Below are 13160 nucleotides of genomic sequence, written 5' to 3' on the forward strand. Positions count from 1 at the left end.
GGTTTGGAGACTATAACAACTTGCATGCATTGTTTTTCAATATTGGGCCTCAACTTGTGAAAAATCTCATATCAGTTATTGAGCTCTAAGAAATCCAAAAATAATTTGAGAGCATACCTTGTAAACATTCTCTTGTAAGAGTTTTTTTTTAAAAAAAAAAAAACCTACTTAACCATTTTCATAACTCAACCCAGTAGTGGTTGTCATCCTCAACAACTTGATTGTACTAAGCTAGAAGGTTGATAAGATTTGAACACAATCAAATTGACTATTAAATGTTTAGTGGGCATATTATACTTTTGGTGATTAGTGAATTAAATTCTTTAAATTGAAGGGACTAGACATAGCTACCATGTTGGTGGTGAACCAAATTAAATTGGCTTGTATTCTTATCTTTATCTCTTTATCCGTTCTTACTTTTAACATCTCTAATTTATAATTTGTTTTTAATAATTTTGTTTTTGAAAAAAAAAAACACATTAAGAACCTTCATTTCTTGTGTTTTTCTCTCTATATCCTTCAACTGGACGTTAGCATTTAAGGTAGTATAATGCTCCTCCACATTTGAAGTGTAGGTAGTCCAAGAAACAATAGTCTCACATTTTTCTGTATCTTTCTTGAAAAGATCAACATAGAAATTTCGTACAAGTGCTAGAAGATTCTCATGATCATCAACCCAAATCCCATCAGCGTTACACAATGTTAGGATCTTATTCCTTCTCCTTCAAATGATGGTTTTGGAGTGGTAGTATTTGGTGTTACGGTCTTCATCTGCAAACCACTAACTTCGAGACTTCTAAAACCACGAATCCTCTTTCTTAAGTAAAGTAGTAGCAAGTTGGCTCTATGAATCTATTTCTAAAGTATCTAAAACATTGTTATACCTGTAACGAGGATTATTTTGGATATCTTTTGATTCCACTCCTTCAACCGTAGGGGGTGAGATTATGAAGATGTGGCAGTAAGTCAAACCAACTTCCCCACTTTTGTCTCAAGAAAATATAGAACTCCTTGTGTGCTAACTAGACCGCTTCAAATCTAAAAAGGGCGGTTACTGCCATTCCTATAGGTTGAATCCTGGGGAGGATTTTCGTGAACTCGTCATGGTACTTACAAAGAGCTCGATACAGTCGTTTGAAAATTCTATCGTGTCCATTCCCCACCAGGTGAATTAGTGTCAGATGATTACTATTCTATTATGTCTAAATTCGTATGAATTACTCAATATGATAATAAAAGATAATTCCATATCTAATGAGCTATATTTCACAAATATGCAAAGATTAAAAATACCAAACACCATATGAAAATAATTAAATCAACACATTCATTTTTTTTTTTTTGACAAATTAAACCAACACATTCGTTATAAGTTCAACGCATTACTAAACCATGAGAAATTTTTCTATACAAATTAACTAAAATAATAAAATACCATTTAATTTTAATTTCTAAGCGAGGGTATATTTTTTTTTCAAAAGTAATTAAACTAAAACAGAGAAATAGATAAAGAAAATGTCTTTGGATAAATAATTGAGTCATTATAATTACAAACAGCGGAAGAGTTTCTCCAATTATAAATCCAAAACATTTACACAACAACCAATGGTACATGGAACCCATTCGAGTAAAAAGTCAAACTGACAATATTAGTATAAGTACAGTTTTCCAAACTAAAAATACTCCAATCCAAAAAGAAGGACACCTAGTTCCTATACATCATCATAATCTGATCATCCTACCAAAAAGCTATACACCCTGAGTATCTCCACGCGCCCCGTGAGATCCTCCTAATGTAACTGCAATCACGCGTTCCCATCTCCATTCCCGTCCGTAGGGTACGAACCGGTAGGATCGTCCTGACTCTCATCTGAGGGCAAAGCCCAGATTTCCACAATAATTGTAAAGGGTCACCAACCGAAATTAACAGATAACACATAACATTTAAGTTTTAAATGCACAAAATAACCTTTCAACTAAGCATGCACCTTAAAAGGATTTTCCATATGCTAAAAGTTCATATAATGCTTGTCAATTAACAATGAACTCAAAATGAAGTTCTCAAACCATCAAGTAATACATAACTGACCAAAGCATTGATAAATCAATTGAGAAATCGATTATCTAACTCAAAATAAGGACTTTTGCTGAGCCAATCGATTGCCAAATCGATTTGGTCAGTTCTGCTGAGTTTTTGCATGACCAAATCGATTTCTAAGTCGATTTTGTCAGTTCTGATGAGTCCATGTGTTGCCAAATCGATTTCCAAATCGATTTTGACAGTTTTGCTGAGTTCCTGCCTCTCTGCCAATCGATTTCCAAATCGATTTCTTAAAAGATTTTGAAAGATATATTTATACAATCGATTGGCAAATCGATTAGGTCAAAATGGTGAACTTCCTGCAACTCATCCAATCGATTGGGAAATCGATTTCCCTGATCGTTTTTCCAAAAATTCATGCATTTACTCAAGTCATTCCTAATCAAGTTCACAACCTAACACTTAGCAATTCCTACACGATTACCACGGCAATTGGGATCTCGATAACCATCATACTTACACACAACAATCAACACATAACACTTAGCATTTTCAACGCAATTACCACGGCAATTGGGATCTCGATAACCATCATACTTACACACAACAATCAACACATAACACTTAGCATTTTCAACGCAATTACCACAACGACTCAAATTCAAATCACTTAATCATAAAACTCAAATCAACCACGACTCGCGTGCCAAGCACCCTAATGCAATGCGTATATGCCAAAATGCATGGACTCGGAATTCCAAACCAAAACCCTCCTCGAAGGGCCGTAAATCATAATCGTACCGCCTATCGCAGGCCAAAGTACCAATTACCGAGGTGCCACCTATCACGGGTCAGCACGATTTACTAAAATGCGTAAATCATAAACGTACCACCTATCACGGGTCAGTACAGTTTACCGAGGTGTCACCTATCACGGGTCAACACGATTTACTAAAAGAAAAAGCGGAAATCGTAAATGTACCACCTATCACGGGTCAGTACAGTTACCATGGTGTCACCTATCACGGGTCAACACGATTTACTAAAAGAAAAAGCGGGAATCGTAAATGTACCACCTATCACGGGTCAGTACAGTTACCATGGTGTCACCTATCACGGGTCAACACGATTTACTAAAAGAAAAAGCGGGAATCGTAAACGTACCGCCTATCACAGACCAGTACTGTTTACCGAGGTGCCACCTATCACGGGTCAGCACAATCCACCAAAAATGTAAATCGTAAATGTACCACCTATCACGGGTCAGTACAGTTACCATGGTGTCACCTATCACGGGTCAACACGATTTACTAAAAGAAAAAGCGGGAATCGTAAACGTACCGCCTATCACAGACCAGTACTGTTTACCGAGGTGCCACCTATCACGGGTCAGCACAATTCACCAAAAACGTAAATCGTAAACGTACCACCTATCACGGGTCAGTACAGTTTACCGAGGTGTCACCTATCACGGGTCAACACGATTTACTAAAATATAAATCGCAAACGTACAACCTATCACGGGTCCGTACAGTTTACCAAGGTGTCACCTATCACGGGTCGACACAATTTACCAAATGAAATGCATGAGCATACACAGACTCCATTCACAACAATCGTTAAGCAAATGCAGATATTAAAAGATTCCCCATTTTTAATACCCATTTAACTTAAACGACCTTCAAACAACATTAATTAAATAAGTCATTAAGAGATTCCCCGTTCTTAATACCGATTTAACTTAATGATTTTCAAAACAAAACGTTAAGCAAACAGTCATATTAAGAGATTCCCCATTCTTAATACTCATTTACCGAAACGATTTTCAAAAACGATAGTTAAGTAACCGAGACATTAAGAGATTCCCCATTCTCAACGCCCAGTTAACTTAAACATTTTCCTCAAATACACATTAAGTAAACCGAGGTATTAAAAGATTCCCCATTTTTAATACCCATTTAACTTAAACGACTTTCAAACAACATTAATTAAATAAGTCATTAAGAGATTCCCCGTTCTTAATACCGATTTAACTTAATGATTTTCAAAACAAAACGTTAAGCAAACAGTCATATTAAGAGATTCCCCATTCTTAATACTCATTTACCGAAACGATTTTCAAAAACGATAGTTAAGTAAGGGGAGGGAGGGAAAAATGGCTCGCGGTCACAGAGAGGAAGAAGATGGAGTTTTGAAATTTTCCTTCCTTTCTTTTTCTTTCCTTTGTTTTTCCTTTCTTCCTTTTTCCTTCCTTCCTTTATATATTATTTTCTTTTCCTTTTCCTTCCTTCTAGTTTTCCTTTCTTTTTCTCTCCAAACAAACACATATAAACATAAATATATATTTACATATATATATTACTTACTTTTAATAAATATCTCCAAAATATTATTAACTTTGGCTTAAAAGCCTCCGAGCCCAAATCCAAAATACACCAAAAATACATAAATGGTACTTTAAAATTATGGGTCTTACACATCTATTCTCTATGAAGATATTATTTAGACTTAATTGTAGTTTTACTCCTTCTATTTTTACTTATTCATGAAGTTGGTCCCCCTATTTTAAAAGTCGGCAATTTTGGTCTCTTCCTCATATTTTTTAACTAAATAATAACGATGTGACATGATTTAAATAATGTATCATATGATAGGATGATGTAGAATAATTAACACCCATAAAATTGGAATAAAACACGTACAAACTTAACTTTCAACTTCAATTTTTTCTTTCATATTTGTAATTTATTTAATGGCATGAATAATTAATGCATCTAGATGATTCTATATCATGGAATTGTATCTCACATTATTTAAAATACGTCAACCGCCTTTTTTGTAGTTCAAAAATATAAAAAAGGGACAAAAACTGTCGACTTTTAAAATAACCAATTTCGTGAATTTGTAAAAATATATAAACCAAAACTGCAATTAAACTAAGTTTTACTTTTATTTTTTTATTATATCCATATATTTAAGCTTTGAATTTAACTTATATAAATTGTCTATATAAATAATTTTTATATTGTTAGCCAATTACAACTATTAACTTAACTTTTTACTATATATACCTCTAAAATGATGCTCATGAATGATTAAAATGTGTTGACAATATAATTTTTTTAACATTTATTGTGCATGTCGTGAGCTTTACTAGTTAAATATATTTTAATGCAAATATATACTATGTAATTGATTTCTCTGAATCTGTGTACAAAATCTTAAACTATGAAAGATATGGAATGGTGGAGTAAAATTATAAAATTGCTGATTATAGGGATACACCAAATTAACTCACTCATTATTAGAAATATGCATGCAACTTCATACTCTTTAAATTATTTCACTGTGTGCAAATATAAATTTAACTTTGATCACTAGTGTTACATTTTGAAATATGAAACTAAAATTTTCAAGAAATAAAATTTAATTAGCAACCCATTACTTTGTTGGCCTTATTAGGCTTCTCCACCACAGTTCCATCATTACCAGCAAGTGCTCTATATTTATCCCTTCTAGTAAAGCTAGTACACTCATAAGACAAAGTTGAAGCTATCACCCTTTGTATATAATTCGCCACTTCATGACTAGTCTTTCCCGAACCACAAGTCAACTCTTTAGGCAACTTATTCAAGAAATTTACCTCATAAACAGGACTAGGATTCATGAAGAAGTAAAAAGGGTCCATTCCTTTCCACCCTCTTGCCGTGGTTCCATGAAACATACTCATTCGGTTAACCATAGCGACCGGAACAAGCTCATCGGTTAATTCGGCAAACAAGGCCGAAAACCTAAGAAGAAAAGGCTCTCTACAAGTCGTTCCTTCCGGACATATTGCCAAGTCACCTTCTTGTAAAAGTTTTTTTATCATTGATGCATCGGTAGCGCGGTCGCGGCTAAGCCTTACCGTTTTAATCGGGGAGATGATCTCCGAGAGACGGGAAACTGAGTAGGTAACGGCCGGGATAGCGCGGCCGAGGGCGGTGGAGAGGAAGATAGGGTCAAGGAGGGTTCTATGAGAGCAAATGAAGAGGACTCCTGATTGGTTGTTTTTGGAATTTTTTTCAATTGGTGGTGGTGGTGTTCCCTTAACAATGACACGAACACCAAGTGCTTTGAAGGCATAATACACTATTTTCATTGGGAGAAGTGATCCTGCAGCTATTCTTAAACATGCTAAAGGGAAACCTATAGGGATCCATAGAATTATGAGTAATGCAATTAAAGGTGTTGGTTTTTGTACTAGTCTTCCATCATGGAAAATTATGGGTTTTGGAAGTTTGTCACTTGTCACTTTTTTTACCTTTGGCTTTGCTTGTACTATGTAACCCTCCTGCGTGAATACAAAATTGACTTATAAGTTTAAATGAATTTTAGAGGTATTTTTCTTATTCAAACTTCTTATCAACTGAATCAATTTTTATAGACAGTTATTAAAGATTTTGTGACAAAATAGAAGATTATATTAATCTAGATATCAGATTGAATATATAAACGGCTTTTTAATTAAGTGTTTATTATTAAATAAGTTATAAGCCAATAAAAAATTGAATGTGAATTACCTTGCACAAAGCCATGAAAGGAGCATCAGTGACTCTATCACCAAGTCCAACATCAGGCTTTTGATCACCAAAAGTCTTCTTAAGAACTTGAGCTTTCTTATCACCAACAAGTATTCCAGGTTTACAAATCAACCCAGTAGCTCTTCCTTTATAACTAGCAATCTCAGTCCCCAAAACCATATCAGCACCCAAAAACTCCTTCAAGAAAGGTTCAACCATAATCCTCGGATTCGCCGTTAGAACACACCGCTTACCGCACGAAGAAAACACACGCCAGCTCTCGGGATGAAGATCTGACGAATAGAATTTCGGTAGAACAGCCCTTGCTACTGACTCTATGCTTGAAAGTTTCATTCCAGCCATTGATGCAAAGACTAGAACTTGTATTCCCGCCGATTCGGAGATGAAGTAGTAGAGAAAAGCAGCAATTGGTGAAGATAAGAGATAGATTAATAGTCTAAGAACACCACCAACTTCAAAAGCTATAAGAGCAAAATATGGAAAGGAACTTCTACCTATTAGTAAAGTTCCATCCATGTCTGCTACTACTGTGTGTTTTTCTCTACCAATTGAACTGCATTTGTTCACTGTTGGAAAGGTTGAAGAAGCCATGGTTATTGTACTCTTCTTGTAACACACATACACACACACACTCTGTCTCTCTCTGTTTGTAACAAGAACAGGACCGGGGTGAATGTTTGTGTGTGAAGTTATTTGTGTATATATATAGATAGACAAATATTGTGCAGGTGAAATTTATGTTTGTCTATTTCTTTGTCATAGAAATTAAATAGGGGGATAAACAATAATTTTTTTTATAGTAAATAAACAAGAATTTTTAAATATATGATTGGACTTTGTAATTATGTAAGTAGTTTTATTTTAATTTATTCTTCGCAGGTACCAATTTCAATAAAAATTAATTTTGCAAAGATTAAAAAAAATGCATATTTATATAGACTAATCATTTATTTAAATCATTTTATTTTTATTTTATTGCTGCGATCAAAAATTTTTATTTCTCTAATTGTATATGGAATTTGGATTCTAATTTAAATATTTGTGTATAACTATAATGCATTAGTTAAATAAATTAGATCAAAAAAATTAAATTAAAAAAATTAAATTAAAAAATAATCAAACGGGTAAAACTCATTAATAAAAATTAAAATATAATTATAATTAGGGAATATATGGTAGTTAGATGGGAGAGTTAAATGATTAAAAAAAAGAATGAAAGAGTTAAATGATTAAAATATAATTATAATTAGGTAATATTAATAATATGTTTTAAATGATCCAAATGTAACAAAACCTAGAAAATTGAGATTGTAATTCTGACATGGGAAAACACGTTTTTGCAAGACAAACTTTGGCTTCATAATTTTGAGATAGGAAGACACTTTTCGTATAAGACAAAATTGAGCCCCGGGTTTTCCAAAAGGATTAATTGAGCTAAAAAAGAAGAAGAACTACGTAACGATGTAACCAATACATTGGCTGCTATCCTTGTTGCGTTTTATGAAAAGATACGTCTTGTGTTGTTTTCTTCTTAATTTAATTTATTATTGTTTATTCAAAAAAATAATTTAGCAGCTGGTTTAGTATGCTCCGCCACAATTTGTCTTTCCATGTTGTAGCACTGTTACAATTATAACACGTTAGTTATTTTATTAATTATTTTCTAAGTTATGTTAATTGTCAAGTTTCAGGTTCGCATTCGAACACAACGTTCCCATTAGGGATGCTCCAAATTCTTATTATGCAACCACCATAGTAGTAAAATCGTGTTCGGATCATACGTGTATATTTTTTTTGAAAACGCTCTTGAATTCTGCTTCTAGACAGAGACGGTGCAACGGTAAAACCACAAAAGCAAGCGTTTTAGGTTTCTCTAAAAAAACAAAATTTTTTACTTAAAAAAGGCTTCAAATATTTTTTTATCTATGAAAAGGCCTCACATTTTAATATTATTAAAACTAATTTTGGTAAAATTTTATATAAATTAAATAAAATATTTTATTTTTATTATAAATTATTTAATACTTATCTCAGTAAAAGAAATATTAATTATAAATTGAATAATCATGAGATAAAAGGTGAGTACATCATTAATATGAGAAATACTAGTTATAAATGGAGAGATTATGAGATAAATAGTGAACATATTGTTAACATGAGTTACTTGAGAGGTACAATATATACACGTTCTTTTCTTCTTCAACTAAAATATGAAAAATTTTACATGAGTGTCCGATGTTGCCGTATAACCGTTGAAATATCTTATTTCATTATTTGAAAAATATAAAGAAAATAGATTTGAAAATGTCATTAATTTTGTTAAAAAAAATTTATATAATTATTAAATAAAATATTAATAATTTATTTATTAAATTTTGAAAAGGTCTTATCTAATAATTTCGCTTTAGGCCTTAAAACGTGTTGGGCCGGCGCTGTTTCTAGAGAATATGTGAGTTTGAATTTGACATAGTTGTAGGCTCTAAAATGTTTATAGAAAACTTCAAAACGCTCTGAAAATTTTCTAAATTCCAAAACACTGAAAAACCTCTCTAATTTTTTTGGATTTAATGGAAATGTCAGCTGAAATTTGACCAAATTCTCCAAGAACATATTACATGTGTTCACTTACAATATCTTGTGGATAACAAGTACAACGAGTTAATACTTTTACTTGTTTTTAGAATTAAAACTGAACTCAAACAAGCAAAGTATGTTTATGGGAGATTATTTACTTGTGCTATTTAATAGTATTATGCTTCTATGGATTGACGGTCGTGATCTATATAAGCAGAATCGCATATATTCTAGAAACTTATTTGTTAGGGATGAATGTTTATTATTTATTTTATGAGTGATACACGGAAAAAAAAATTGTGTTTGAGTATGGAGTAGTTGTAGCAAAAGTAAAATTGTAATATGACATATGATTTTGGAGAAACTTTTATGTATGAATATGATTGAATACATAAAAGTAGTTAAATTTTATATAAAAAAATATTTACGTTAAAGAAATTGAAAAAGGGATTATTATTAATTTTGACTGAAAACCACATTATATTATATAGGTCTATAGGATAATTGTGGTTTGATATATGTTAATTAGTTGTGATAAGTTCCGACTAGATCTGATATGACAGAAATATTAATAGATATGTTATTTTATAGATATTGTGTAGTGTATATGGTTCTATTTTGGATTTTATAATCGATGTAGTTTATAAGTAGAATTGTGGTTGTTGTGTTATCGTTGTCGAAATATATATTTGAGTCTACTGTACATTTTTTCTTGTTATACGAATTAACTTAACCAAATGACATGCATCATGTAGATTGATATGTGTAGAGTGACTAAAATTTATTTTATCAATTTTTTTAATTATTAAAATTGTATTTTTTTTTTTATTATGAGCCCCATTTTTAAGGTTAGAAGAGTGTCTTCAAATTCTTTTAAGACGGTCCTACTAATTGCAATGCATTTTTTCATGGGGTCTGTCGCTTGCTTATAGTTGGATTAGAAATAAATGATTTAAAAACCATATTGGAGATCGGACCAATAAAACTATAGCCGGTTCAATACATATTAAGGCTTAAGGTGAATTCAAAATATTATTTTTTTAAAACAAAAACAGAAAGCAAAGGCATCACATAACTACCATGACATCTCAATTATTTTTTCACCCACTGGTTATCACCTATCATTTAGAGCACTCCAATAAACATATTATAATATTAAAGAAAAAAAGAAAAATTTTGGGGACAAACCAACGCTCATTGTTTAAAATTTTACTAGAAAAATCCAATAAGATATAACCATAGTGAAAGTAAAAAAGAGTGAAGTGAAATCAAATTCAAATAATGTGACACCAAAATAAAAAATTAATGGAACATTTATTGTTTATTAATTTATTGTAGTCGATCTCATTTCACATTTCTTTTTCAATTGAAATTAAGTCTAACATATTTGTTGAGATACTATTTATCTTTTCTATTAGAAAATTAGAGTGTAAAAGCATCACATGGCTACCTAGACATCCTAACTATGTTCACACTCATAGACATCCACCTATCAGTTGCAGCATCCTAATCAAGGAGTTGTAAAATCTCATCAAATAAAACCAGTTATAAAGAAACATGCATTAGCTAATTTATCTGCACAACTGTTTCCCTTTCTATAAATATGAGGAATTTTGAAGCGGCGACTTTTAATAAATTGAATGCAATTATTCCATCTATTCCTAAAATTCCATTGAACAGTAGAGAGATCACTGAAAACTTGAACAATGATGTTAGAATCACACTCCAATCATATATTAGTCCATCCTTTTTTTACTATCCACTCAATAGCACACATGACATCAGTCAGCTCAACATGAAGAGTAGTCAAGACTCTAAGTTAAATGCAAAACCACCCAAAAATGATCCACATTCATCTTTAAATAGTCCCCCATCAGAAGAACTACCAAGGGAACCCCTAAAAGCACCATCACTATTGCACTTTACCTAGACAATAAAGGAGGCTCACATATCACTTCTTTAAGCGCCGAAGCATTTGGTGAATTATAAGCAATGTTAAATTCTTTGAGGACCCTAAAGTCACACATATAAGATCTCGTGCATCCCTTAGAGTTAGTACCTGACAAATAAGCATTTACTATGATATTATGAATGACTTGATGCAAATTCATATTAGCATCTTCAAAATGAATTGTGTTCTTGCAAAACCAAATACTAAAAAAAAAAAGGTTGATGATAAGTGAAAGCACAAAATTCTTAGTTTGTGTTTCCCAATCCATGCTATAACCATCCATAACTATTAGGGGATAAGTGACATTGATCCTGCAAACGTGGATTTCTTCAAGCCAACTCCAGAGATTTCTAGCAAAACTGTGCTCTAATAAAAGGTGTTGAGCATTTTCCAAACTCTGCTCGCATGGGCTAAAACAAGAGACCTAGGGAAAGCCTCCTTTAGCCAAATTATCCTTTGTTGTAATGACATTTTGAACGATTCTCCAAAGCACCAACGATTTTACTGGGGGAATAATGAGAATCCAAACCAATTTTCCCCATGACACGAGATTTTGATGACTTACTTGAGAATTATAATCATCCTTAAAGGTTAACAAACCAAAAGTAGTAACATTCATAACAACACAATCAGTACTATAGACAATAAGAATAACAATATTTTTTATATCAATAGCAAGAGTTGAATATCTCAACTCAATGTCATTAGGAATGACCCACTTTCCATTATGAATAAAATCAACCACCTTACTTGTGATAAAAGGAACATCATCATTAGAAATTCGCAAGAAATCACAAACCTTGTATTCAAACCAATTATCAGACTAGAAGTTAATAGAATCACAATTATCAACTATCCAAGTTGTGTTGTACTGAATACTATCATACATACTTTTCATGTCGTGCCAAATGGAAGATGATATATGTTGTTTAATTGGTTTACTATTTCGAAAGAGTCTTTCATATAAGACCATATCCCATTGAGAATTGGGATTAATCATATCCCAACAAAGCTTCAAACATCATGCTTTGTTCATATTTGAGATGCTTATGATTCCAATCCCTCCTTAAGCAATGGGAGAACACGTTTTGCGCCAAGATAGAGTGACCAATTTATGGCCATCAATGCTACATGTTCAAACAAAGTTTCTATAGGTTGAAGATAGAAGATCATTGGCTTACCTTTCAAATTAGAAACCCCAAGTAATTAAAGGTAAAGATCACATAGAATAACCAAGAATATTAGCAATAAAGTGAATTCTAGTATTATTAATATCCCTTGTCATAATCTTGCCCTTTAGACAACTGATCCATTGACCAAAGTTAAGCCAATACTCATGGAATATATAACAAATTTCTTGAGAATTTCTTATAGTCTCCTTGCAAAATACCATGATATCATCATCAAAAAAGACATGTCTAAGAATAGAAGGACCTCTGGGATTTGTCATATCCGTTAACTTACCAATATCAACAAATTTTGTTATTCTCATAGTGCAATTGAAATAACCCACGACCTTACCATTCTCCAAAAGGGAAACCTTAGCAAACTTAAGAATTATAGAGATCCAATTACCAAAAGTATTGTTTAATCCAAAAGCCTACAATATTTGAATCTGAAAATCGTAGTCATGAGTGTCAAAAGCGCTCTTGATATCAATCTTGAGAGCCAAGTTACCACCAAATCAATTTTGGTCTAAAAGATTAGCAACCTATGAAGTAATTCAAATGAATTATGAGATATTTTGTCCCTTAATGAAACCTTTATGATGTTCAAAACGATCTTGGGAGCAACGATAGCTAGTCTATTTGCCTTTTTTTTTTTTTTTGAAATTTCCTTAAATTTAAAGTTAGACATAGAAATAGGTCTAAAACACTCCATCTTGTTAGCTTTAGGTGTCTTAGGAATCCAGGCTACAATGTTTAAGTTAAAGTTTTGCATAGTCCATCCATAAACAAAAAAATGATGCACTAAATTAAAAAGATAAAGATCTACCGCATCATAGAAGTGC

At 32.2% G+C, this 13160-nt stretch overlaps 1 protein-coding gene across 1 annotated transcript; it reads right to left on the reverse strand.

Annotated features, from left to right (window-relative positions):
- Nucleotides 1–5266: 5266 nt before the first annotated feature.
- On the reverse strand, nt 5267–7288 carry LOC101511124 (glycerol-3-phosphate acyltransferase RAM2). Its single transcript, XM_012715067.3, has 2 exons — nt 6604–7288; nt 5267–6374 (listed from the first exon to the last, which is right to left on the reverse strand). The coding sequence occupies exons 1-2, from the start codon at nt 7213–7215 to the stop codon at nt 5472–5474; spliced, it is 1515 nt and encodes a 504-aa protein (XP_012570521.1). The 5' UTR covers nt 7216–7288; the 3' UTR covers nt 5267–5471.
- Between the last annotated feature and the right edge of the window lie 5872 nt (nt 7289–13160).

The sequence above is a fragment of the Cicer arietinum genome, chromosome 4, assembly GCF_000331145.2.
Source record: "Cicer arietinum cultivar CDC Frontier isolate Library 1 chromosome 4, Cicar.CDCFrontier_v2.0, whole genome shotgun sequence".
NCBI lineage: Eukaryota > Viridiplantae > Streptophyta > Magnoliopsida > Fabales > Fabaceae > Cicer > Cicer arietinum.

Bases quoted from the DNA above. Each gene is read 5' to 3' on its own strand.
- LOC101511124 (XM_012715067.3), bottom strand. From the start codon at position 7,215: ATGGCTTCTTCAACCTTTCCAACAGTGAACAAATGCAGTTCAATTGGT. The intron at 6,375-6,603 runs GTAATTCACATT...GTATTCACGCAG, and splicing joins CTTTCATGGCTTTGTGCAAG to GAGGGTTACATAGTACAAGC.